Source organism: Bipolaris maydis (assembly GCF_028858645.1).
Source record: "Bipolaris maydis strain C4 unplaced genomic scaffold PSV08scaffold_6, whole genome shotgun sequence".
Taxonomy (NCBI): Eukaryota; Fungi; Ascomycota; class Dothideomycetes; order Pleosporales; family Pleosporaceae; genus Bipolaris; species Bipolaris maydis.
The window spans coordinates 1,542,129-1,568,181 of NW_027093862.1; the positions used below are offsets into that span (position 1 = coordinate 1,542,129).

At 53.1% G+C, this 26,053-nt stretch overlaps 7 protein-coding genes across 7 annotated transcripts; 4 read left to right on the plus strand and 3 right to left on the minus strand.

The window, feature by feature from the left end:
- Positions 1–268: 268 nt before the first annotated feature.
- Positions 269–2,445, plus strand: PSV08DRAFT_409550 (uncharacterized protein; the record flags this gene model as incomplete). Its single annotated transcript, XM_014226199.1, has 2 exons — positions 269–1,059; positions 1,129–2,445. 2 exons carry the CDS (start codon positions 269–271, stop codon positions 2,177–2,179), a joined length of 1,842 nt encoding a protein of 613 aa, XP_014081674.1. The 3' UTR covers positions 2,180–2,445.
- A 5-nt stretch (positions 2,446–2,450) lies between these two features.
- On the minus strand, positions 2,451–2,849 carry PSV08DRAFT_351191 (uncharacterized protein; the record flags this gene model as incomplete). Its single annotated transcript, XM_014226200.2, has 1 exon — positions 2,451–2,849. The coding sequence occupies one exon, from the start codon at positions 2,847–2,849 to the stop codon at positions 2,451–2,453; it is 399 nt and encodes a 132-aa protein (XP_014081675.2).
- A 1,246-nt stretch (positions 2,850–4,095) lies between these two features.
- PSV08DRAFT_389875 (uncharacterized protein) lies at positions 4,096–6,036 on the plus strand (the record flags this gene model as incomplete). The annotated part of the gene is made up of 4 exons (XM_066093501.1): positions 4,096–4,218; positions 4,316–4,328; positions 4,413–5,269; positions 5,321–6,036. 4 exons carry the CDS (start codon positions 4,096–4,098, stop codon positions 5,945–5,947), a joined length of 1,620 nt encoding a protein of 539 aa, XP_065949250.1. The 3' UTR covers positions 5,948–6,036.
- Positions 6,037–8,221: 2,185 nt separating this feature from the next.
- PSV08DRAFT_201916 (uncharacterized protein) lies at positions 8,222–13,415 on the plus strand (the record flags this gene model as incomplete). The annotated part of the gene is made up of 3 exons (XM_066092027.1): positions 8,222–10,403; positions 10,503–12,568; positions 12,630–13,415. The coding sequence occupies 3 exons, from the start codon at positions 8,222–8,224 to the stop codon at positions 13,209–13,211; spliced, it is 4,830 nt and encodes a 1,609-aa protein (XP_065949251.1). The 3' UTR covers positions 13,212–13,415.
- Positions 13,416–14,028: 613 nt separating this feature from the next.
- On the minus strand, positions 14,029–15,093 carry PSV08DRAFT_389893 (uncharacterized protein; the record flags this gene model as incomplete). The annotated part of the gene is made up of 1 exon (XM_014226202.2): positions 14,029–15,093. The coding sequence occupies one exon, from the start codon at positions 15,091–15,093 to the stop codon at positions 14,029–14,031; it is 1,065 nt and encodes a 354-aa protein (XP_014081677.2).
- An 806-nt stretch (positions 15,094–15,899) lies between these two features.
- On the minus strand, positions 15,900–20,361 carry PSV08DRAFT_222650 (uncharacterized protein; the record flags this gene model as incomplete). Its single annotated transcript, XM_014226203.2, has 3 exons — positions 15,900–16,598; positions 16,651–20,104; positions 20,187–20,361. 3 exons carry the CDS (start codon positions 20,359–20,361, stop codon positions 15,983–15,985), a joined length of 4,245 nt encoding a protein of 1,414 aa, XP_014081678.1. The 3' UTR covers positions 15,900–15,982.
- A 639-nt stretch (positions 20,362–21,000) lies between these two features.
- On the plus strand, positions 21,001–25,995 carry PSV08DRAFT_409555 (tubulin alpha chain). Its single transcript, XM_066093831.1, has 9 exons — positions 21,001–23,511; positions 23,755–23,890; positions 24,067–24,125; positions 24,194–24,344; positions 24,392–24,479; positions 24,529–24,600; positions 24,650–25,153; positions 25,210–25,402; positions 25,454–25,995. The coding sequence occupies exons 1-9, from the start codon at positions 21,344–21,346 to the stop codon at positions 25,728–25,730; spliced, it is 3,648 nt and encodes a 1,215-aa protein (XP_065949252.1). The 5' UTR covers positions 21,001–21,343; the 3' UTR covers positions 25,731–25,995.
- Positions 25,996–26,053: the final 58 nt, after the last annotated feature.

Sequence of the window (26,053 nt, forward strand, 5' to 3'; positions counted from 1 at the left end):
CAGCATCAGATTCGACGAGAAACTCGAAGGGCAAACAATTGGATGCTTAAGAGCCGTTAGAATATGAGTCAACGACGAGTCGTTAATCGAGGGATTCTTTACTGTGATATTGGTGTGGAGAAGGAGCCATTGCAATCAGGCTGAGCCGTTGAGGGGCAGGAGCGCTTAGGTGTCACAATGGGGGCCAAACTGCGCCTCACTCCGCCAATAATGCAATTGTGCTCAGCCTGATCAGCCCTCATGTCTCCTCAGATTCTTTCTCCACATCATGTCGGGAATCGAAGTCGCAGGCTTGGTCTTTGGTGTAGTGCCAGTTGTTGTTGAGATTCTCAAATCCTACAGCACCGCCAGGCGCAAGCTCACAACTTTCTCACGGCACGCAGAAGTTGCATCCGACATCCAGCTGAAGTTCCGAGTAGCGGCAGCGAATTTCAACAATGATTGCCGCATGCTACTACAGGCGACCATGGCCGACCCCAGCGAGATATCTGAGATGATGGAGGATCCGATGCACAAGAACTGGCAAGAGCAAGGAAAGGATATTGAGCAGCGACTACGGAGCCTGATGCAACAGGATTACGAGCTATGTGAGGATATTGTGACGCGACTCCGCGATATCCTACGCGAAACTCGAGAAAGCCTAAGCACGCTCGAGGACGGCCTGGGCAACACAAAACAACCGCAACACGAGTTCAGAAGGAAGATCTGGCACGCTTTCAACACAACTCGTAAAGAGAATGAATACATCCGACAGCTGGAGTCCTTGGACAAATGGAACAAATCACTGAGCAAGTTGCGCAAACAGAGGTGCAAGATGCAGAAGCGCCGCAATGTCCCATCGGCTTGCATCATTCGCAAGGCCGTGCCGAAGAGCTATCAGCAGATCCGCATCGCCTCACAACAACTAGGAGAGTCGATCCACGAGTCATGGTCTTGCACGAACACTTCTCATAGTGGGCACCAGGCCAAGCTATCGCTCGATGCGAAGAGCGGGCACGACAATGTGCAGCTCGATGTTGTCGTCGCATGCCAACCAAAAGTAGATCTCGCAGTCCAAAAGTATGTTAGGACCGGCATGCTTCGCAGCCTGAGGCGTTGTACGAGAATCTTCCTGCTAACAATGTGTAGGCCATCCGCCGACGTGCCAATATGGCTACAAATTCGGTCTATCACATCACTTGCACCGTACAAAGTGCCGACAACGCCTCGACCAGCACTGATGAGCGCACTATGTCCCGGAGTAGGAGAAACATTGCCAGTTACAACCAAGACAAAGTCAGAAAAGGCCAAATCAAAGAAGAGGGTTCGAATCAACGATCCTAAAGATGATGTGAGATGTGTTCGAACGACTATAAAAAGCAACACACAAACGACACAGGCCCAATCTTTTGTCATGCTGGACTTGAAAACAACGGAAAGCGTTTGCTGCCACGTGACAAGAATGCACTCGTCTGCATCGGCATGTCAAGATGGCTGCGTGGGATTTCTTGAAGTCGCAAAGAGTCAGCCAGTAATGCGATTCATGTTCTACGATGCCAGTAAACTCGCCACCCACGACATATCGTCTTTTGCCAGGCGAAAAGGGGCCATGCCTATCAAGAGCCTCGTCCAGCGCTTTCGTATGTTGCAACAGCTTACACTTGCACACAAGTTAGCCGAGGCAGTTCTGCAGTACCATTCAACCTCCTGGCTCCCTCAAGCATGGACTCTTCAAGACGTGGCGTACTTCACGGATCCATCTCACGCAGATGTCAATGACATTTCCGACGCACTCGATAGCTTGCATTTGAGCAACCGCTTTCCAGACGATACCTCTCTCACCACCGATCCAAATCACGACGCGCTTGATCTGAAGCACACGTTTGGCATTCGCAACCTCACTCTAGCTAAACTCGGCGTTGCCCTTCTGGAAATTTGTGCTCAAGGAGACATTACAGGACCCCAACTAAACGGCACACCCTGGGACATCATCGCAGCAAGAAAGATGCTTGACGAAAAGCACCACTCTATCCAGACTCTAGGTCCCAAATATCTGGAAGTTGTGCGCAAATGCATTCACTGCGACTTTTCTTGCGACGACGATCTTCATGGTGACGCACTGCAGAGTGCAGTATACACTGAGGTTGTGTGTGCATTACAGGACATGAAAAGCAGATGGCAAGCATTCTTTGGCGCATAAAGACAATCAAGATGAAAATTTGACTATGAAACCGGCTATCGTAGTAGGCGTTAAGCAGTGGGAAATGCAGCCGATGATCATGCAGTTGCCGAGAGATATACCCTTACTGTTGCACACCACAACTACAGCTTACATCCATTTCATTGCCATTTCCAGACTCACTCTCAACATTACCGCTTTCGCACCTAAACAATCCCCACTGCCTCGCCAGTACAACCACCGCCCAAAATCCCACATAATTAGCCTGCCTTACAACCTTCGCACTTCCCAATCACCCAAAACACACGGCAAAAATGCACGGCAGCATGCTGGCGCGCTGTAAACCCACCACTCGACCAAGCAGTAGAGTGACGCCGTGTAGCGTGGCGACGATAGATGAGACGGCGAGGCCGTAGGATGCACTGCGGAGGGGGTCGCGAGTGCCCAGGTCGAGGAAGAAAAGGCGGAAGGCGAGACTGAGGATGTTTGTGGGGTTGAAGGATAGGAGGAGGATGATGATGAAGTCGGCTAGGGAGAGATGGGTTAGGGGGACGTGGAGGAGGAGGTGAAGGAGTTGCGGGATAAGGGTTGCTACAACGGAAAGGAGGACGTGGTTTAAGAAGCGCTGGGGTGATATGCGTGTTATTTGGCTTGGAGGTGCTGGGATGTATGGGGGCGTCATGCGTTGCATCTTTTCGGTCTTCGTGAGGAATAAGAGAGAGGAGGTATTCGTGTGTACTGATGGTCAATCTTTTTATGCCGATGTGTTTGGAGGAAATTCGTAAGAGAGCTTTGTGTCCCATAGTTTTGGATACTAGACCGATTGTTGGACGGGAACTAGTGGATCACTGTCCACCATGTTGAACTGAAACACGCTGTGTTGTAGCTAGCAATCAGGAGTTGAAGTGTGCAACAACGGGGGGGCATTTTTGGAAATAGATAGTATCGCGAACATGGTAAGAAGACTTGCGCTACAGCAAATAGAAAGATGTTCAACCGCATATTACTTGAGAAATAGGTGAACCCACAATTTTCATGGAGAAGAGGAAAACTAACCTTTTTTCTCTGTATTCTTCATTTTGGAAATTCGAAAAAAAGAAAGAAAACCATAGATCCAGAAATTGGCTCTGGAATATCAAGCTTCAACGTAGAACAATCGCGATTAGTAATTTTTATTTTCTGCATTGGAATTTTAATCATGACTAGTTAATGCAATTTATATAATTATTGCTAACAGCAAAAATCTCTACTAAACTTCGAAAAAACAGATATAACCAACCCAAGCAGCAAGCGACACTTTTTTCCATCTCTGACTTTACAAAAGGCTATGCCCTGTGTTCGACGGTTTTGACCCAGAGTAGTTCCGTTCGTAGTTAAAGAATCTAGAACCCAAGGTCACGTGGGCAAGCCACTCCAAAGCTCGGTTGTAACTTAACCAACTTCAAACCTCGTCATCTTTACGCTTTCATAAACAGGTTTTCAGAAGTCCCCCCCCAAAAAAAACATTAAAATTCTCGCTCGTTTTGCTACAACAGCCACTCAAAAGGTACTTGAGCGTTTACTATGACGTCCCTGAGAATGAGGGATATAAATATGCCTCACCGAAAACCAAAATAAAACAGGGAGAGAGAGAGAGAGAGAGAGAGAGAGAGAGAGAGAGAGAGAGAGAGAGAGAAAGAGAGGAACGATTGATGATGACGCGGCGCGTGGGCTTTCGCACCTGACGCAAAAAAAGATGCCGGCGTACCGGATTACAATTAGCTCCACAGGGTCTGTGCTCAGCTGTCAAGCCTCACCAACGGACACGGACACTCTCAGCCCTTCTCCACGTTTTCCCTGCGCCACAAGATATATGGAGGTGGCATGCCAGCCGGGTGCCAAGTTTTGAAAAGTAGCAACAATAGGCAAGAAAGAAAGAAAAAAAAAGCATGGCAAACATGACGGCGACAACAGACGAGCAGAATCACGCGGCAGAAGTTATCCAGCGCAACTACCGTGGGTACCGGGAGCGAAGGCAGCTCCAGGGCATGGGGCTGGACGCTAGCGCTCGCTGGACAGAGGTCCGCAGAACCGTTTTCATAAAAAACAAACAAACGTACAGAAAAATGTACGGTTGGATGAGTAAAAATGTGCGTGTGTGGCTAATAATGTGCCCAGGTAATACGTGACGGTTAGCATTTCCCCCAAAACCCTCCACCCAAACGACTGGTATCCCAACAAAAAAAAAGCTAAGATTTATGTGAAAAATTTACAGCCAAATGGCGACATACTACCCGTCCGACGGCGCGGGCTGCAGAGGAAGCAGCGCTGCGCGAGAAGCTGACTACGCCTGAGCAGCGGGCGCGGGCGAGTTCGACGGCTGCGCGTGAGAAGTGGAAAAAAGTAGGTGAGATTGCGCGACGAGCGGGCGCAGACGATCCGCATGATAGCGTTGAAGAGACGGACAACGAGGGCGAGGGCGGGTCAGAGGAGCAGACGGAGCAGCGGCGGAAGCGCAGCGCATCGAGGGCGGAGCGCGAAAAGACGGCCAAGATGATGGATCTGCAGTATTTTCTCGAAATGGTCGATCACAAGCACCGCTATGGGAGTAATCTGCGCGCGTACCATGAGCAGTGGAAGAAGGAGGACACGCACGAGAATTTCTTTTACTGGTTGGATTACGGCGAAGGCAAGAATTACGAACATCCTACCGTGTCGAGACAGAGGATGGACTCGGAGCGAGTGCGTTATTTGTCGCGTGAGGAGCGGCTAAACTACTTGGTCACTATTGACGGGGAAGGACGGTTGTGCTGGGCGAAGAACGGAGAGCGGATCAACACTACGCCCGAGTTCAAAGATAGTGTCAACGGTGTGGTGCCTGTGGACGACGACACGCCAGCATATGGACCAAAGGCTAAGCTGCATTCTGGACAGAGTCGGACGATACGGCGGAGCTCGCTGATATCCATCAGCTCGAGCTCTTCGGCGTCGGAGAGCGATGCAGAGGCCGAGCATTATGTGAATGAGGATCTCGACAAAGCAAAGGGCATATCCAAGATCAGATATGTGTCGGCAGCTACGATTCTGAACCACCTGCTGCGTAGCTCGGTGAAGCCGAATACCTGGATATTTGTATGTTCTGGAGCTGCCGCCATTCCATCCAGTGTGCTAACATGGTGGTAGGTTGCGGATACGTCATTCCGCCTCTATATTGGAATCAAGCAATCGGGCGCCTTCCAGCATAGCTCGTTCCTCCATGGAGCTCGAATCTCTGCTGCTGGATTGATCAAAGTCAAGGATGGCCAGCTACGGCGCCTCTCACCTCTGTCTGGCCACTATCGACCTCCTACCGAGAATTTTCGTGTATTTGTTCATTCGTTGAAAGAGAATGGGGTAGACATGTCACGTGTGTCTATTTCGCGGTCCTATGCTGTGTTGGTAGGTCTTGAAGCGTATGTCAAGACACGGAGAAGGGTCAAGCACGGGGTTGCGCATATCAAGGAGGCCGAGGAGAAGGTGGTGCACCCCGAGGAGCATGCGCGCAAGGTGGAAGAGCAAATGGACCAGAGTCAGAGTGCGCAACGAGAGCGGGAACTGCTGGCGCAAGAGGCGGAGCAGAGGGAGGCGGAAAAGAAGCAGGCAAGCTTGAGCCGGCGGATCTGGAGGCGGCTCAGCAGAGGCGGGACTGAGAAGGACAAGGTGAGAGGGACAGCAAGGGAGAGCACGGGCGCTAAGCAGAAGAGGAAGAAGTGGTTGAGCAAGCCAGGGGAAGATGTCGAGGACGGAATTGCGCCTACGGGATCGAGATGAGACCCTGCGTCATGGAAGGAGCGAGTGCAAAGCCAGGCCGAGAAGCTGCAGGTCACGTGCAGGTCGTCATGATGGGGTTTGCTATGAGGTTAATTAGGTTAATGATATCCACATGCATCAGAGTTGGGCGGACCATTGTCCCAGTCGGAAGCCAATGTTGGTGCGAGGCTGTCTGCATCTGGTCAAACAAAGCAACACGACGACACGGAGCTAGACAGACGGTGCAAAGGGGCTGCGGCAGTGTGGCGCATTTGATTGCACGATGGTGGAGGCGGAGGATGAGGAGGTGAGTATCGGGCAGCGAGTGGCAGGCCCAGAACCATAGCACAGGAAGCCGTTAGCTCTGATTTGCGGCGCTCAGGCGAGCGGGACCCGCGTTCCGTGCCGCCACAGCTGCCATCTGCCAGGGCGGCATGGTCGGTGACATCAGACTTCGTCACCGACCCAGAGTTGTTTCTTTTGTTTGATCTTCCTTGCACCAAGTACGTATGTCCGCAACCATCATTTCCGCCATGCAGGCTGCCATGCACATGTCCATGTATACACACGGCAATGACTCGACGGGTAGCCACAGGCTGAAACGACAATGCTGCACACCGATGAGGAGTTGCGTGTGCTCGTGTCGGCAGCGGGGGGTTGCCAGAAGAGGGAATCGTGCTACGACGGAGCAGGCCAGGCAAGACCCTTTTGTACTGCAGTCTAAGTGCGCACACGCGTGGGGCCGGGGCGGAATGCTGGGCGCGGCTCGAGGGTGGCATGGCCATGGGACGATAGAGTTTTGCGACAGCCTGTCACGACCGACACCTGTGGGCGGGAGACGAAGGCCCAACGTCGCGCCGTTGACCGTTGGCATGGCAGGGTGCTCGTGCTGCCCCTCCGCCCCGCCGTTCATGTCCTTGCCCACGAGTAATTTACTTCCAGCTGTATGTGTGGAACACTGGTATGAGCTCACGTTCACGCAATGCCTGGCTGGAGGCCGTGCGGGTGCCTGGCTTCCCATCGCCGCCCAGCCCCCCTGCCGTCTGCTCACTCGACTCTCAGCAGCTTGTGACGCAGGGTCTTGTCCAGCCCTCTTGGAGTCCATTTTTTTGTTTTGCCATTGACGGGGCTCGTGGCGTTCATGTTGAAGCCATGGCTAAGCTAAGCGAGGATTCGACAGGGGAGCTCCCGGCGGTATGATGTCAACAGCTCCAACTTCACACGCGTCCGCCCGCTGCGACAACCTGCTTGCTTGCTTCCCACACGGCACCGCTTGCCCTCTCTCTCTATCCTGTATGCACATGGCCCTGCTGTGATAGGGGGGGACCCATCATCGTCGTCCGGGATGCTACTTGACACCTGTCTGCGATCCTCAACACCACCAGCCACAGTGTCGTCGATCGGAGCCTCGACTCCATGTATCTGCTTTTGCTTGACCGACCTTTCTTCTGCCATGCCCTACCGTGCCTCTGCTTGCCAGCTTCTCAATCCAGATAGTCAGCCGTGTGTTAGGGAGTTCGAGTAGACCGTAGACAGCAACACTGACGTTAAGCTCTGTTCTCGTACTCGGAACAGGTTGCCAAGCAGCCACCACCAAAGGTAACTTCACGGCGTCTTGTGGCTGGGCGTTTCAGCTCGTCTGCATGCCGCCCAAGCCCTTCAACTCTAATCCATCCCGGTGCCAGTCCGCCCCTCCGCGGCTCCATCGACGATTGCCCTGCCCTGCCATGCCAATCTCAGCCACAGCCCGTACCCCCCCTTGCTGCAGCTGCCCGCCTGCCTTGTCCAAACCCGCTGAGTGGGCACCAAACCACCACCACGGGCTGACGCCCCGCCCCAAGCCAAATCTAGCCACCACTGTGACGCAATCCTCCTCTCCCTCGTTGCACACAGTGCGCCGCCAAATCAGGTTTGCCATGCCTCCCCGCACCAAACAGAGCCCAGCTCCTGTCTCCAGCATAGCACCATTCGACGTCATCTGTCCCAGATGGTCCAGCTTGCAGACATGCGCCTCATAAAGGCCTGCTGCTCGGCCTTGCTTCCAGTACTTCTTACGACTACAAAGACGACCCATTCGTCAATTGATATATGACCGATAATTCTTCACACAACTACTCCTACTACTCGTTCCCCCCAACCCCTAATAGGAATTCCCCCCGTTCCGCACGCTCTCAATCCATCTCAAGTAACGTATCAGGAACAAGCCACCGAGCTTCTTCCTACACTTTCACATCCAACACGGCTCACCACGGTCACGACAATTCATACAACGTCTCGAGCGTTCTATTCAGCAACATGCCTTCCCCAGCAGCAGGAAAGGGTGACACCCCCCGCACCCCCACCAAGCTCGGCAGGAAGCCACAGACATCTGCTCCCAAGCTCAACAAGCCTCAGGTAGGCAAGTCGGAGGACGCCCCCACCTCCGACGTGCCCGAGCAGGCAGAGGGCCTGATGCAGCAGGGTCAGGAAAAGGCACAGGATGTGCAGGACGACACGGAGAACACTTTTGAAGATGCCACCCAAAAGGGCGAGCAAACTGCCAAGGACGTCAAGGGCAAGGCAGAAGACACCACTGGCAAGGTTTCGCAGGCCGGCGACGAGCTCGAGCAAGCCGAGCCCAAGCCAATTGACGACGACGACGACGAAGAATATGGCGACGAAGACGACGCTACACAAAAGGCAGGAGACGATGCCGAAGACACTGCCGACAACACCGAAGACGATGCGACCGACACTGCCAGCAAAGCCGCTGATACCGGAAAGCAGGCTGGACAAGGCGCATTGAGCGGTGCCCGTGGTCTCGCTGGCCGAGCCTCCAACCTTGCAGGCAAGGCCAAGCAAGACCCCAAGGGCGCAGCACAGGGTGCTGCTGATGATGTTCAAGACGGTGCTCAGGAAACCGCACAGGACGTTCAGGATACCGCCGAAAATACCACCGAGTCGGCCAAGAACACTGCCCAGGACAAGGCAGGTGATGTCAAGAACAAGGCTCAGGATACCGTTGACGATGCCACTCCCGACCTGAGCCTCCTCAAGGGCCTCGAGGTTGACGAGGAAGGTCTGATTAAGAACCAGAATGGCAAGATCATCGGCCGCCTGGTTGAAGGTGATGCCGAGGATCTCGCTGGCTACCCCATTGGCGACAACGGAGAAATCCTCGACGACGATGGTGATCTTGTTGGTCGCTGCGAACTTGCTCCCGAGTTGGACCAGCAGCTTCGAGATGTCAACAACAAGATGCCCGATATTAGCATTCTCAAGGGTCTCACTGCCGACCGATCTGGTCAGATCCTTAACGAGGACGGTGACTTTGTTGGCCACCTCGTTGAGGGCGACCCAGCCGATATTCAGGGCCGTGAGTTCAATGAGAACGGCGAGATTCTCGACGACAATGGCAATGTCATTGCCAGGGCTGAACTCTCTCCTGAAGCCGCCGACCTCCCTGCGTACCAGCAGGAGGACGACGAGGACGAGGAAGAGGAAGGCGATGCCTTGAACGGCGTTACCAACACTGCTGAGCAAGCCAAGGGCACTGCTACCAACGCTGCCTCAAGCGCCAAGGGAGGCGTTGAGGAGAAGGCTGCTGACATTGAAGACGAGCTTCCTGGCGTTGAGGCCCTTGAGGGCATGGAAATCAACAGCAGTGGTGAGATTCTCAACGACGACGGCGATGTCGTTGGCAACGTTGCCGAGGGCGACCTGGAGAACATTGAGAACGTCAAGGGTCTGACCGTCAACGACAAGGGTGAGGTCGTCGACCAGGACGGCAACGTTCTTGGCACGGTTGAGCTCGCTGAGGGCGCCGCTGATAAGCTCAAGGAGTCCGCCGCCGGTGCTCTAGACACCAGAATCTTGGATGGTCTCAAGGTCAACAAGAAGGGCAAGATCCTCGATTCTGATGGCGAAGAGATTGGTGAGCTCACTGACGGTGACATTGAGAAGTGCGCTGGCAAGAAGGTCAACGAGAAGGGTGAAGTCCTCGACAAGAATGGCAAGGTCATCGGCAAGGTCGATGTTGTTCCTGGCGAGGCTGCTTTCACCGCTATCAAGGCACTCAAGGAGGAGCTCGGCGAGCCATTGGAAAGTGACGAGGAAGAGGAAGGCGAGCCCGAGATGAAGGAGATCACCCCTGAAATCGATGAACTTGAAGGCTTCAAGGTCAACAAGAAGGGTAAGGTTCTCGATGAGGAAGGCGAGGAGATTGGTGAGCTCGTCGAGGGTGATCCTGCCAAGTGCGCTGGCAAGAAGATCAACGCCAAGGGCGAGGTTGTCGACAAGGACGGAAACGTTCTCGGCAAGGTCAAGGCTCTGCCCAAGATGGTTGAGGCTTCCCAAGTCCAGGAACCTGAAGTCAAGCAAGTTGAAATCACTCCAGAAATCAATGAGCTCGACGGTCTCAAGGTCAACAAGAAGGGCCAGGTTCTTGACGAGGATGGCGAGCCAATCGGCGAGCTTGTCGAGGGCGATGCCGCCGAGTGTGCTGGCAAGAAGATCAACGCCAAGGGTGAGGTGCTTGACAAGGACGGAAACGTCATTGGAAAGGTCAAGACCCTCCCCAAGATGGTTGAGCAGCCAGTCGGTGAGGCTGAGGAGGATGCTGAAGAGGACTTTGAGGAGGGCGTTGATGACGATGGCCGTCCTCCTCTATCAATCCTCGATGGTCTCAAGGTCAACAAGGCCGGCAAGCTCATCGATAACAATGGCAACATTGTGGGTGAGCTGATCGAGGGTGACGCCAAGAAGCTGTCAAAGTCTGGCCTCACCTGCGATGCCGAGGGTCAATTCTGGGACAACAAGGGCAAGGTCATTGGCCGCGCCCAGACTGTTCCTCAGGAGGAAGGCGAAGAGGAAGCTCCTTTCGCTGGTCTCGAAGGCCTTGTTGTTGTCAAGGATGGCTATGTCGAAGACGACAAGGGCAACCGCGTCGGCCAAGTCGTTGAGGGCGATGTTAAGAAGCTCGTTGGTCGTGCCGTTGATGAAGACGGTGACATTCTTGACAAGAAGGGCTCAGTCGTTGGCCACGCTGAACGCTACGACGAGCCTGAGGAGGAAGCTCCAGAGGAGGAGGCTGCAATGGACCTTTCCGCACTTGCAGGCCGCACCGTCAACAAGCAAGGTAACGTCATCGGCGACGATGGCATCCCCATTGGCCGTCTTGTCGAAGGCAACCCCAAGGAGCTGTCTGGCCGCAAGATCAACGAAGAAGGCCTCATCTTCAATGACACTGGCAAGAAGATTGGCCGTTGCGAACTGATCCCTGAGGAGGAGCGCGAGTCCAAGCCCGAGGGCATCTTCGCCGGCCTCGAGGGTCTTCGCGTCGTGCAGGGCGGCATGGTTGCTGATGAGGATGGCAACACTGTCGGCCAGATTGTCGAAGGCAATGCTAAGCGTCTTGTTGGCATGGCCGTAGACGAGGACGGTGATATCCTTGATAAGTACGGCAACGTCAAGGGCCATGCTGAGCCTCTCGAGGATGAGGAAGAGGAAGAGCCCGCTGACCTCTCGGTTCTCGACGGCCTTACTCTCAACAAGCAGGGTTACCTTGTCAACAGTGAGGGCATTCCTATCGGAAAGCTTGTCGAAGGTAACCTTGGTGAGCTTGCCGGACGCAAGTCTGATGGCGAGGGTCTTATCCACGGCGATACCGGCAAGGTTGTCGGTCGCTGCGAGCTCATTCCTCCCAACGAGCGCCCTGAGCGCAAGGAGGGCCCATTTGCCGGCTTCGAAGGCCTCCGCGTTGTCAAGGACGGATTCGTTGAGGACAACGATGGCAACCGTGTTGGTCAGCTCACCGAGGGCGACCCCAAGAAGCTTGTCGGACACACTGTTGACGAAGACGGCGATATTATCGACAAGTATGGCAACGTCAAGGGCCACGCCGAGCCGTGGGAGGAAGAGGAGCAGGAGGAAGTTGACCTCAGCGCTCTTGCTGGCTGCACTGTCAACAAGGCTGGCAACATTGTCGACTCCAGCGGCACCGTTATCGGTCGCGTCGCTGAGGGAGACCCAGCCACTCTGGCCGGCAAGAAGGTTGACGGCAAGGGTCAGATCTGGGACAATGAAGGCAACGTCATTGGCCGCGGTGAGCTTGTCCACGGCTACAAGTCCGGACCTGAGGGACCATTTGCTGGCTTCGACTCTGCTGTCGTTGCTAAGGACGGCACTGTCCAAACTCCTTCTGGCGAAATCATTGGCCGTGTCATCGAGGGCGACATCAAGAAGCTCGCAGGACACAAGGTCGACGAGGACGGTGACATCAACGACAAGAACGGCAACGTCATCGGAAAGGCCGAGCGATGGGAGCCTGAGGAGAAGGAGCGCCGCATCAACCCCATGGCTGGCATGCGTGTCAACAAGGAGGGTGAGGTCCGCGACGAGAATGGTGATGTTATTGGTCGTCTCACTGCTGGTGATCTTGGTCACTGCGCTGGCCTTGAGATTGACGACAACGGATATGTCGTCGACAACGACGGTAACAAGGTCGGAGAAGTCACTCTCTTGGAGAACATCCAGGAAGAAGAGGAAGACGAGACCGACGAAGAGAGGCAGCGCCGTGAAGATTCTGAGCTCGCCAAGAAGATGTCTGCCATCTGTGAAGAGACTCTTCAGCGTGTCCAGCCTGTCATGAAGCAAATTACAGAGGTATGTTTGATGACGATGCATACTTGGTCTTTTTCATGAGCAATTACTAACTCGCTTCTAGTACATTGAGCAAGCTGACCGCACACCACGTGACGAGCTCGATGAAGAAGAGCTTGTCAACAACGTCAAGCCGCTTATCGAGGAAGGATCTCGCATCCTCAACGACTGCAATGGCTCACTCCGTGGTCTCGACCCCGATGGCCGTATCGCCGCTCAGGCAAAGGGTCGTCAACAGACTGGCGAAGCCTCACCCGAAGAGTACAAGCTTGCCGACAACCTCAAGGAGCTTACTACCACTGTCGTCACCACCATTGACAACGCTAAGAAGAAGATCTCCGACATGCCCCACGCCAAGAAGAAGCTCAACCCACTTTGGGCTCTCCTTACCGAGCCTCTGTTCCAGATCATTGCTGCTGTTGGCTTGCTGCTAACTGGTGTCCTCAACCTTGTTGGCAGACTCCTCAACGGCCTTGGTCTCGGCGGTCTCGTCAACGGTCTGCTAGGCGGACTTGGTATCAACAAGCTGCTTGGTGGATTGGGCCTGGGCGGTATCACTGATGCACTAGGCGGCGGCGACAAGAAGAAGAAGAAGGGTGCTAGCGGACCTATGAGCATGGTCGGAGGCCTGCTCGGGAAGAAATAAACGCCTTCCCAGGTAACATGGGGGAGAATTCCTCTCCTCTGTTCTCATCTCTTTGCTTAACTTGAGAGATTTCTTTTTCTTGATATTCCCTTGGCTGTTGTTTTCCTTTCCAAATGCCGGAGTGCACAATAAGAGCTGGAAGATCGGGGGGTCTGAAGGTCACACCTTTTTGTCGCGCTGCGGCTGGTGAAAAGAAGATACGAAATTGGTTCATCTAAGAGAAGAAAAAGGATTAAATTGAGTAAGAGTTGGGAAAAGAAAGAGAAGGGACAACGAGTTGTTTTTGTTGTTGTTGTTGTGTTTTTGGTTTATCAAAATCAGCGTTTGGGTCTTTTGTCGTTGAATGTTTTCTCTCATCGGTATGTTCGATGGACGCATCGATCGTCGCCGCCACCATCGCTTACTTACCATGATCATGCTGCGATTTTCCAATACTCTTTGAGGCCTCAAGAGTCACTTGGATTACTTCGTGTGAGCATCTTTGGCTATTCGACCAGCCGGGTTTTCCTTTGTCGCACACCGAGATAAAAATGGGGAGTTTTTTTTTTTTTTAAGTTTAGCATCGGCGTTTTGTTGTTGTTGTTGTTGTTGATTAACGACGGCGGGATATGATAGCCAACTCTCTAGTTGTCTCTGTACGATAGTTGAAAGATGTGTAGATGAGCAAGTTAATTTAATAAGTCTGAGTTTTTTTTTAAAAAAATCATCATATTTTCTAAATTGCTTCTCCTTGCCACTATTATTCTCTAGGAGATTTTTTTTTTGGGGGGGGGGGGGGGGGTACATGATATATACACAATTTCCCACTTGTACTTTTTTACATAACGAAAGCCGCAATCCCAATCGCCAAACTACCTACCCCGAAACATACCATGTCCAATCTTGCACCCGCCGGTGCACCACCAATATAAATCCCACCTTCCGTCGCCCTCTTCTCTTCTTTCTTCTTATCCCCTGTGTTGCCTGTAGGCGCCGCCTCTCGCTTCTCCTTGGACGTCGGCACCGCTTCCTCTCGCTTCTCCTTGGACGTTGGCACCGCTTCCTCTCGCTTCTCCTTGGACGTTGGCACCGCCTCCGCTCGCTTCTCCTTGGACGTCGGCACCGCTTCCTCTCGCTTCTCCTTGGACGTTGGCACCGCCTCCGCTCTCTTCTCCTTGGACGTTGGTACTGCCTCCGCTCTCTTCTCCTTCGATGTCGGCACCGCTTCCTCTCGCTTCTCCTTCGATGTCGGCACCGCTTCCTCTCGCTTCTCCTTCGACGTCGGCACCGCCTCTTCTCTCTTCTGCTCGCCTACCTCCTCTTTCTTCCCATCTCCCGGCTTATCCATAGGTTTGGATCCTCCTTCGCCCGCCGGACTTGCCGGATCGCCGTTTACAGGGCGGGCTTCGCGCTTTACGTAGAGCGTTTGCGTGTGCCGTTTTTCGACGACCACGCGCATGGGGCTGCCGGTGTGCGAGGGGTCGCCGGCGGAGCGGGGCGTCGAGGGTGCGTGGTAGTCGAAGAGCGAGCGGGTGAGATGGAGGAAGGGGTGGGCGGGGAGGGCGGTGCAGAGAGCGCTTCCGACGCGGGCGTTTTCAATTGCGTGGTGCAGGGAGAGGGTAGAGGGGAGGGGGTTGCTAAGGGAGGGGTTGAGGGTTGGGGCGTAGACGGTGCAGGAGACGCTGTTGGGGTCGAGGTCGGAGGATGTGCTGGTTATGCTGAGTTGACAGATAGCCGAGTCGGGGTCGGAGACGAGGGGGGTGAGGTTGTTGGTGGGTAGGTTGATGGTGAAGGGAGTAAGGTCTTGGTTCGCCGTCGAGGAGCAGAGAGTTGCGGTCAGGGTTATTGTTGAGGCTGTTGCCAGGGACGGGAGGGCGAGGGGGAGGAGGGGAGAGGGCTTCATTTTGGATGGATGGGGTTGCTTGAAAGATTTGGATGATATAGTAAAAAAAATGGGACAAGAAGAGTTCAGTGTTTTGACATGATACTCAAGTGATCCTGCCCTTGGTATTCTGGTTTGTCTTCTCTTTCCTGCTGATTCTTATTGATATATATACCCCCCCCCCCTTCCTCCTCTTTCCCCTTTGGAATTAGCGTTTCTATATCTATACTAACTCTACGAAAATTGCACTTCATACAGTATAGTTCTTACTCTGTACCCTCAGCCTACGTCACCACCCCTTACAACCGGCCCGCATACGTAATTTTGATCTACGACCACGGTACTCATTCTATTCTTGAAGAGACGGGAGCATGCGTTACATGATGTTCCATTAATTAGCTGTATGGACAGCGAGTATCTGTGAAATTCAACTGGAAGAAGTCATAAGCATCTTGCAAAAAACCCAATAACTATCCTTTTTCTCTAGAATCAGTTCTCAAAATGACCATAGTAACCTTGGTAGTACCCTAGCCATACCTCTTAAATGAGGTCGGCACTGTTCTCAGGCATATCCTTGGCAGACACAAAAACTTTATCGTGCTTACTGTGTACCTACGTAGTAATGATCGCGATGGCAGTGTAAGAACTCGAATCATTCACGGCTGGTTTCGGTCCTTTTCTTTCTTGTTTATACATTTTACGCGTCGAAGCATAATGTTGGTCTAATTTTACAAACAAGCTGTCGATCCTAGTGCGTATCTGGATGTTGCACGGAATTAGGTGCACGATGATCAACCCGGGGAAGTGAGATTTGCTGACATTTGCGTGGGGGTGCAAGGGATGTTGTATTAAAGTTGAGTAGTACACATGTAAGCACTTGGTATGCACACGCCTCCTATACGAGTCCAAATCAAGAGTACAGATCGCCGTCTTCGGTGGAGTCTCCGAAGCCACCTTCGGCAATGTCTACGCTGTTTTTGCCTCCGTGGCTTGAAGCCGATGCTTTTCCTTTTCCTTTTCCGCTGCTGCCACCACTGGTGGCTTCGCCATTGCCATTAAGTTCGACGTGTTCGGTCATGATAACCATGCTGTCGGCATCATCGACTGCAATGGCCTTTCCCTTTCCTTTTCCGCTTGATGATTGCTGGGATGCCGAGCCGTTTGCTTTCTGGTCTTCTTCTTTCTTGCCAGCACCCTCAAATTGCCTCCTCACCCGATCGTAGTGACGGAGTTCGTCAGCACTAACACTAGGCACGAGCTCCTTGTGGGCCTCCATGAAGTCCTCCTCTGTGACCATAACTGCGGTGTCTTCTTCGGTAGCAATGTGATCGAAAAAGTAAGCAATGGTGACGTGAGAGGAGTGAGTGCTGTTGTACGCTTTGACCTTGTCGTCGACCATTCGGGCACTGCGGGTTATGGCCTTGAGCATGGCGTCCGAGCACAAAGCATACATGTCAGCACCTGTGTAGGTGAAGGGAAGACCTTCAGATACTCGCTGTAGAGAGAGTGAGGGATGCAGTGTGAACCTGGAATACATGTTAGCATAAGCAAGACTGAGAGAGGGTTCTAGTCACGTACTTTCTTGTCAAGGCCTCCAAGATGGTCTGCTGCTTCTCATGGGTGTCTGAGACACCCAGGTACAGCATCTTATCGAACCGACCGGGACGCAGCAGCGCTTGGTCAAGCAGATCCGGTCGGTTCGTTGCACCAATAACAAAGACACCTTCGCCCCCGTCACTCATGCCGTCTAGTTCAGCCAAGAGCTGGCTGACTATGCGGTCCATGACACCACCGCTATCACCTTGGTTGCCACGCTTGGGGGCGACCGAGTCAAGTTCGTCAAAGAACACAACACAAGGTCGTGCATCGCGAGCTCGTTGAAACACACGCCGCACATTGGCTTCAGACTCACCAATATACATGTTGAGCAACTCTGGACCTTTGACACTGAAGAAATTGAGCGAAAACTCCGTAGCAATGGCCTTTGCAAGCAGTGTCTTTCCCGTTCCTGGTGGTCCATAGAACAAAATACCGCTGCGCTTCTTCATGCCCTTGGCAAACAGCTCTGGACGAGACAACGGGAGCTGAATGGTTTCCATGACTGCATCCTTGACGTGTGTAAGACCACCGACATCCTTCCAGCCGACGTTGGGAATCTTGGGGGCTCCAATTGCATCGGCAAAGTTCTTACGTGCTGCATCCACGGCACCGTCCAAGTCTGCTTTAGTAAGACTATTGCTCATATGACCGCCGGCAAGCTCGATGTCCCGAATCGTCACCGCTTCTTCTGACTTTAATGATTTTGTCGCAGATGCTGCAAGCGCTTCGAGACGCTGTTGTTTTGCAACCAAAGCCCTGTCGACTACGTCAACAAGATCGCCTGCAACCAGTGCTGCAGTCTTGACTGCGACATTGCCCAAGTCGGCATCGGGAGACAGTCTGATACCCGAGTCGTCTATGATACTCCTCAGTATGCCTTCTCGCTCTCCTTCATCCGGGGCTGTCATGTCAATTTCATGTGTAAAGAGTCCTCGGATGCCTTCAGGCACCTTGTCAATTTCTGTGGTTGTCGCAATTAGCACGCGGCAGTCGGCCAAGATCTCCTTCAGCGCAGCATTCATACGATCCGCATTAAGCGCATCGATATGCTTCACAAGTAATGCTGTGAATTCCGCGCCGCATGTCAAAGCTCGCTCGGCTCTTGCCTTGAGAAATCCTTCAGTCTTGACATCTCCGCCTCCAGCACCCCCTTCTGTGACAATATCGAACGCATCAATAGAGAAGGTGTGTAGGCCAAGATCTTCGCAAGCTTTGGTAGCAATAGTAGCCTTGCCGATTCCGCGTTGGGTTGAAGTGATCAAGACTGCAATGGGGGGCAGACCCAGGTGGATGGCTCGGGGACTCGTCGCCACAGACATGAGTTCTCGTAACCGTCTGCGAAGTGGCGAAATGTAGGGCTTGGGCAACTCGTCCAAGGTCATTGTCTTTTGAGAGCTTGAGACTGGAGCCCGTTTGGCGCCTAGGTAATATTGCCATGCGTTGTTGACAGGAGCCGGAGTCTTGCCTTGCTCGCTGCCATTCATCTCCATTTTCGTGCTTGCAGCGTCCACAGTCACAGCACCGCCCCAGATGTCCGGTTCTTCACCATCGTGAGCGGGATGCGAAGAAGCAGAAACGTTGCCAATCTTGAACCATGAAACGACCTTTGGGTTCCGACTGCTGACACTGGGACTATCCTCGCTGGCATTTGATTTGGCTCTGGTAAGCAACTCTTCATTTCCAGCATCGTCATCCGTACTGGTTTGAAAAACCGCTCGACCAAGAGACTCATCAATGGAAACGCCGATCAGATCACCGCTCTTTACGACTCTTCGCTTCTGCTCAAAGTGATCTTTCAAGGCTGCGAAAAGACTGGGCTGAAGCAAACGCTCAGAAGATAGTGGAGTTGACACTTTCAAAAGGGTTACTTCTTTGGCAGAGGGGGGTAGAGACGAGCCGGTTACACGAGGTTTCTGGATTGCACTTCTTGGAAGATGTGATGATTGATTAGGGGCAAGCGGGGTGATGCGGAGGTGGGACGGACTTCCTAGATTGGCAAGAAGGATTGGTGAGAGATATGCATGTAGTGATGAAACTGGTTGCGAAAAGCCCGAGAAACTGCTTCTTCGATCAAGCTCCGAGTTCTTTTGTACCGGGTAGCGTGCGACCTTCTTGGACATGTTTTCTGGTAGACCGAAGACTCGAACAGGTCTCCAGTTAGAGCTGTCCTCGTCATCTACTCCGCCAAAGGCGCCTAGGCCAAAAAGAGGATGCGAGGAAGGCGCTTCAGTACCCTCAATCTTGACCCAGTCGCCAGAGAAGCAACCAACCTTGACCAAGGTGTTAATGTCAACAAATACGCGGGCCTCTTCATCATCCTCAGCCCCTGGCTTTGGGTGGACCAGGTCATCTGGTACTTTTTGAAGCAGCCCCTGGGCTTTGAATACCTTGCTCCTATTGGTAGGTCCGCGAGCAGTAGTGGCTGTGAAGCTCGAATAGACCGACCCTGGGGTGGCAATTCCATTTGTACGGTAGTTACCAGGTCGTGGGGTAGCAGAGGTATAGGATGAAAGCACGCCTGATGACTGAGGTGGCAGCATGGGTGCATTCAGTGAGATGATGTCGTCAGATTCGTCAGACAAATCTCCGGCATCACTCTCCGACAGTTCCGACTCGAAATTGTCAGTCGACTCTTCTGGGGGAGACACGTTGCGCGAATCGAGGCGGTCCTCGGCAGCGGAATAGAAGGTATCATTCGAGGTATCATCGGCCTCGTCCTCGTCACCGAAGCCATTTGTGGCTGGGGTCTGCTTCACAGGGGGAAGAATGACGGGGTGTTTGGAGCTGCTGCGGTGTGACTGCAGTATAACGATGCGCGTGCTGGGCAAGAGAAGACCTTGCGAGACGGGTTCGCAGGCGGTGATCCTGGCCGGCGGAGGCGGAACGTGTGTGATTGGGTGGGCAGGGAGGTTCAAGGGGAGCAAGTCGCCAGTATGAAGGACGCTGGGTATTTGTAGGGCTTCGCGTACGGCCTTCCGCCAAACCTCTTCTTGCGCCACCACATCGACGTGCTTTCCTCTTGTGCCGTTGGCTTCCAGGGAGCGACTCTTTGGTCCGCGCGAGGTGCCGTTGACCTGAGGAAGGAACCCGCCGCCGAATTTGGCGTGCACCTCATCGAGCTTTCTCAGTGCTTCGGTATCCAAGTTGACATAGAGTGTGTCCAGGCCGACTGGTACAACATCATATATGCGCACCTCGATTGGCGCATCTCGTCTCTGTGCTCTATTTGGAGCGACGGTCTGGAGGACTTGGGAGAAGGACTGCAGCGCAAGCGATGAGGCCGGGATGTGGAGGGATGAGTGGGGGTGCGCAGTGCCATTCTCAGTCTTCTCAGCCGGTCGCACCGGAAAGATTGTCCACGGAATGTTGTTTGAAGCGACGACGGCGCTCGGTAGCCACGGAGTGATGGCAACGTGTCGGATGCGGTCTGAGTCTGGGGTATCTCCATTCGTTTCTGCCCTAGTTAGCCGGCCCCTCTCTTCGCTGGTGACTGGGAGTTTGCTTCTTCCACCTACCTGCATTCTTGCTTTTAGAGGCAGGAAACAGATCGTTGAAGAGATCCTCAGACAGCACGCCAACCTCGCCCTTGATGCGGTCGTCGAGCAGTAGTCGCGCCGAGACAGGAGGCCGGTCAAGGCGCCTTCTCCGTCGCCTCTTTCGCGGGTTCTGTGATCCATTAGGCGCGTCCATGTTTGGTTGTGTATAAAGATCTGTCCCAATGGACAGAGGTGTGAGCAACAGAGGCCCTTTGTTTGGTGCGCATGCGATTCGCCCGGAGATCTGATATGGGCTGTATTGCCTCGGCAGAGCTAAACAACGGCTACCAGCTCGGAGGACGGAGGACAGGGGTCAGCCTAGGGACACCAACACCGACTCTGCCATCGCTCCCTCTGCACGTCACCGGACCATCAACTCGATTGCGTTATAGCGTTGCGAGATGATAGTGCGGCTCATATACCTGGTCGCTTGGGAACAAGAGGTCTGCTTTTACTGTTGGACAGCCTGATGCGACATCAGCCTGCACCTATTGGCTGCATATCACGTGCCATCCTTCGTCAAGAGCGCCTGTCGTCGTACGCAGTACCCATTGGAGCATATTTGGTACACCCAGTAACCAAGAAGAAGAGTTCCTGCTGCTCTCTAGTGTTACTTTGTTCAACAAAAAATGCGCTTCGATCCATCACGCAGCGTGTGTGGGCGTTGAGATTGACATATGAGGAGACTACGGACATGTCTCCGACACGTCAAAGTCAACGCCACCGCATGCTGCTTTATGCTGCCATGTGCTACGTTGGGCAAATACTTACGCGTATCTTGCCAACTCTTCTCACTCTCCCTTGCTATTAGGAGACCGGACTTTGTTTGTTGAGATGCAGATGCATCAATCTCTCGCACCCTCGCTAATCGTCGCCATGCTCTATTTACATCTGACGTAATGACTGCTCTGACCAAGGCGCGCGCTGATCTATATCGCCCACCACAATACACCCACAAAAGCTGCCATGCATCAGATCTCTCTCGCTACCCATCCGCATGCCATTCCTTAGGAAAGGTTTGTTGTATATCCGGTTCCCATTAGACTACTTGTTCAACCGATAGCCCACCATTCCGGGACCTACTGGATTCTCCACCAGGCTGTCATTACATAATTCGGGGTCCCACTTAACTAAACATGTCCACGGCGACTGCTGTCAAGCATCGTATCGAGAAACAATTTCACCACGAAAAAGATGACAGCAAATCAAAGACCCAAGCAGCCGTCGAGTTCGCGCAGCAAGCAGAACGGCTAGGGCAGTATACGCCAGAACAGGAGAATGAGACAACCGGTTCTACACAGGCCATTGAAGCACACTTTGTCACCCCGCAAGACCCTGTCATCGAGACTGCAGATGGGCACCGACTACCTGCCGTGCCCCTTGAGGAAGCGACAAAACTCAATGAGTTAAGAAACATTATCGAGGATGGTCATGCGACGCAACAAAAGCCCTTGTCACCACGGCTGCGAGAAGCAAAAGATGGAACAGTACATGGACTTCTGACCAAAGAAGCAGAGATGGAGGGCGAGGGCAAGTTTGATGTGCCTCTGGGAGATGCCAAAGCACCTTGGAAAACGAATCCTCTATTCCCACCGTTACCCATGTATGGACCTCCCACGCTGCTGAGAAAGTGCCAGTGCTGGTTCTTCAGGTTCTCCTCTGGCATCCTTTCATTCCTGTTTCTCCTCGTTATTATACTGGGGGCCGCATTCACATCTCTCCCAGGCATGGTGAAGCATCTATTCTTGGTGCTCACTTTTCGCGATCCAGAAAAGCAGCGTCTGTTTCACAATGAGGAGGCCAAACGAAGAGAAGCCAGGAGAGAAGCAGAAGAGGCTTGGAGAAAGCAAGACAAGATTATGCTGGAGAAAAGGCTGGAAAATGGGGACAAGCAAACGGCGAGAGAATACGAACCTCTAGAAGGTGGCCTCGATCCTCTCGTCTGCGATGCTCGTTACTATGCGCGACGGGTCGGTCTGGACTGCGAAATCTTCAATGTGCAGACCGAGGATGGCTTCATCATTGAACTGTGGCATCTCTACAATCCTCGTGACTACAAGCGCACAAATGCCGGTCAACGCTCACCACACTCGCCCGAGCTCTTTCCGGAGGACAGAACTCGTGTTGCTGGCTCGCAATATGAGCCAGGTGAAAAGAAGTATCCGGTGCTCATGATCCATGGTCTCTTACAGTCGGCAGGTGCATACTGTACAAACGACGACGATAGTCTTGCATTCTTCCTTGCCAAATCTGGTTACGACGTCTGGCTGGGCAATAACAGATGCGGGTTCAAGCCTAGACATTCAACATTGGATTATGGCGATCCTCGCATGTGGGCATGGAACATTCGGCAGATGGGAGTAATGGACTTGCCTGCTCTCATCTCACGTGTATTATCGGAGACTGGATTTGAGAAACTAGGCCTCATCGCACATAGTCAGGGCACGACGCAAACCCTCGTTGGGCTTGCCAAGGAACAGCGCCCTGAGATCAGCGAGAAGATTAGCGTCTTCTGCGCTCTAGCTCCTGCTGCGTATGCTGGTCGTCTCATAGACAAGGCCCAATTCAAGTTCATGCAGGTCATCAGTCCGAACATGTTCCGGGCCGTTTTTGGCATTCACTCTTTCATTCCCTTTATGATGACGATGCACAGTCTTCTTCCAGGTAAGTTGTATGGCGCAATGGGATATCGAGTGTTTGCCTTTTTATTCAACTGGACGGATGCTCGGTGGGAGCGTGATCTGAGGGACCGGCTTTTCCAATTCTCCCCAGTCTACGTCAGTGCAGAGAGCATGCGTTGGTGGCTTGGACGGGAATGTTTTGCAAGGCAAAAGTGCATCTTGGCTACGAGAGAAGAAAAAACAATCGAGGACAGGGAAGATGAAGAGCGCGAGCGCAAGAAGTCGAGCACGAGCATGCAAGTGCAAGAGGGCGGTGATGACGAAGGAAATGCTGATGAGAGGGAAGAGGATAGGAAGGCTGCTGAGCGCTACGCCTGGTACGGGCCCGGGACACCTCCTTTTGCGCTATGGGTATGCGGCGCCGACGATCTTGTCGATGGGCACCGGCTTCTTCGTCGGTTCGAACACGGTCGCGAGCCTCATGTCGACGTGGTACACTCCAAGGTCATTGAAGGATACGAACACTTGGACGTCATCTGGGCTATGGATGCGATTGAGAAGGTTGGCAAAGAGGTACGGGAGGTGATATGGAAGACGGCATCCGAGGACGCACGTAGAGTGTGTCGGACACCAAAGGGGTGTGAGAGCGTGACGGAGTTTTATAAGAAGAGCGGCACTAATTAGTATACACATAGACGAGATATCCCTGGGTTGGTTTTTGGGTGCATAAAAACAGCATAACTAGTTGTAGAATGCGTTCGTTTGATACTAGGTTTATTGGACAATGGTTGTTTTTTGGCAGCCCTATTTGTACAAGACCAATGCATAACGCATATCTGTTATGCCAGGGCGTACCTGAGCGCGCACCATGCCCCCCGCTGTGCCGCTGGCGTTGTGCGTGGTTGGCGTGGACGATTGGGGTAAAGTGGCACGTCGCGTAAACAAAGGGCCCCTGCATCTGACCCCACCAAACTACGACCAACGCGGCGCTTCTCACCGCCTGAACCCAGAACACTTCTACCCTCCAGCCTCGACGCCGGAACCCTGACGTCCCTTTCGACAGTCTGTTTGACACAGAAATCCATCCACCATGCGAGGAGAGGTATGTCTGCCTGCATTGGCCCTTGGATAGCCATGCATGCCCGCCCACACACGACACCCCAACCCAACACCCCCTCACTTCGCCGCAACAAAGGCATCTTACTATTTGTACTCCAGGCTAACATTATGCTTCACAGATCTGCCACCTTCACATTGGCCAAGCTGGAACCCAGCTGGGCAACAGCGCCTGGGAGCTGTATGTGACTACACCCGCTACGCGCGCCCCCCAAACCGCCTGCTCCATCACTGACACCATGGCCTCAGTTACCTCCTCGAGCACGGTCTCTTGCCTGATGGTCGCCCCAACCCCGACGCGAAAGAACTTGGCGAGACTGGTTCTTACGAGACCTTCTTCACCGAGACCGGCAGCGGCAAATACGTCCCCCGTTCCATCTTTGTCGACTTGGACCCCTCGGTACGTGGATACCATGCCGCACAATCGAGCAGCGCTGACGGTAACAGCCCATCGACGAGATCCGAACTGGCTCCTACCGCCAATTGTTCCACCCCGAGCTGTTGATCAGCGGCAAGGAGGATGCTGCCAACAACTGTGCGTATAGGAAAGCGCGTCGGGTACACAGCGTCACTAACGACAGCAGATGCTCGTGGCCACTACACCATTGGCAAGGAGATGGTCGACAGCGTGATTGAGAAGATCCGTCGCGTTGCTGGTGAGCACCATAATCATCGCCAACCGGTTTCACTTACTGACACGACCAGATAACTGCTCTTCCCTCCAGGGTTTCCTCATCTTCCACTCTTTCGGTGGTGGTACTGGTTCTGGATTCGGTGCTCTCCTGCTCGAGCGCCTCTCGACCGACTACGGCAAGAAGTGCAAGCTCGAATTCGCCGTCTACCCTGCTCCTCGCGTCTCCACCTCCGTCGTTGAGCCCTACAACGCCGTTCTCTCAACACACAGCACCATTGAGAACTCCGACTGCACGTTCCTCGTCGACAACGAGGCTGTCTACGACATCTGCCGACGCAGCTTGGACATCCCCCGCCCCAACTACGAGCACCTCAACCGCCTGATTGCTCAGGTTGTCAGCTCCATCACCTCCAGTCTGCGTTTCGATGGTGCACTAAACGTTGATCTGAACGAGTTCCAGACCAACTTGGTCCCATACCCCCGTATCCACTACCCCCTCATCAGTTACGCTCCTGTCATTTCGGCCAAGAAGAGTTCCCACGAGAGCTTCAAGGTTTCTGACCTTACCTTCCAGTGTACGTTCTTCTTTTTCCTCAATCACTATGTATATGCGCCTTGCTAATTTGAACAGGCTTCGAGCCCAACAACCAGATGGTTGTCTGTGACCCACGCAACGGAAAGTACATGGCTGTCGCCCTTCTGTACCGTGGTGATATCGTTCCCCGCGACTGCTCGGCTGCCGCCGGTGCTCTCAAGGCCAAGTCATCCTTCAACTTGGTTGAGTGGTGCCCCACTGGTTTCAAGCTCGGAATCAACTACACCAAGTATGTTTTTCTTGCCCTTCGTTTTCATCCATCACCACTAACAAGATACAGGCCCATCAGCGTTCCCGGAAGCGAACTTGCCTCTGTCGACCGAAGTGTTGCCATGCTTAGCAACACCACTGCCATCGCCGAGGCCTGGTCTCGTCTTGACCACAAGTTTGATCTCATGTACTCGAAGCGTGCTTTCGTTCACTGGTACGTTGGTGAAGGTATGGAGGAAGGAGAGTTCTCCGAGGCCCGTGAGGATCTGGCTGCATTGGAGAAGGACTACGAAGAGGTTGCCAACGACTCTCTCGATGATGAGGGTGTTGAGGAGGGCGAGTACTAAATTTTGTCAAATATGCATGTGGAGTGATGGAGTGGAGAGATTACTAAGTGTTAAGTGCTGGGGTGAGCAAAAGACTCCTGGATGCTGCAGTGTTGATCGCGATTTTCTGCATGTGAATCGAGGTCTTGAATTGAAGATTTCTGTGCCTGATCATTATTCAATTCGTTTTCTTCTAAATATCTTATTGTCACAAAGTCCCAGTCAAACCTGGTGAATGTGTAGTCAGTTTATTCTACGCACTAGTTAGAATCTAATTAGTATAATTGCTTTAAACGTGATCACCGTGCAGCAGAAAGATGGCAAGTTCAATAGTCAATAAAATC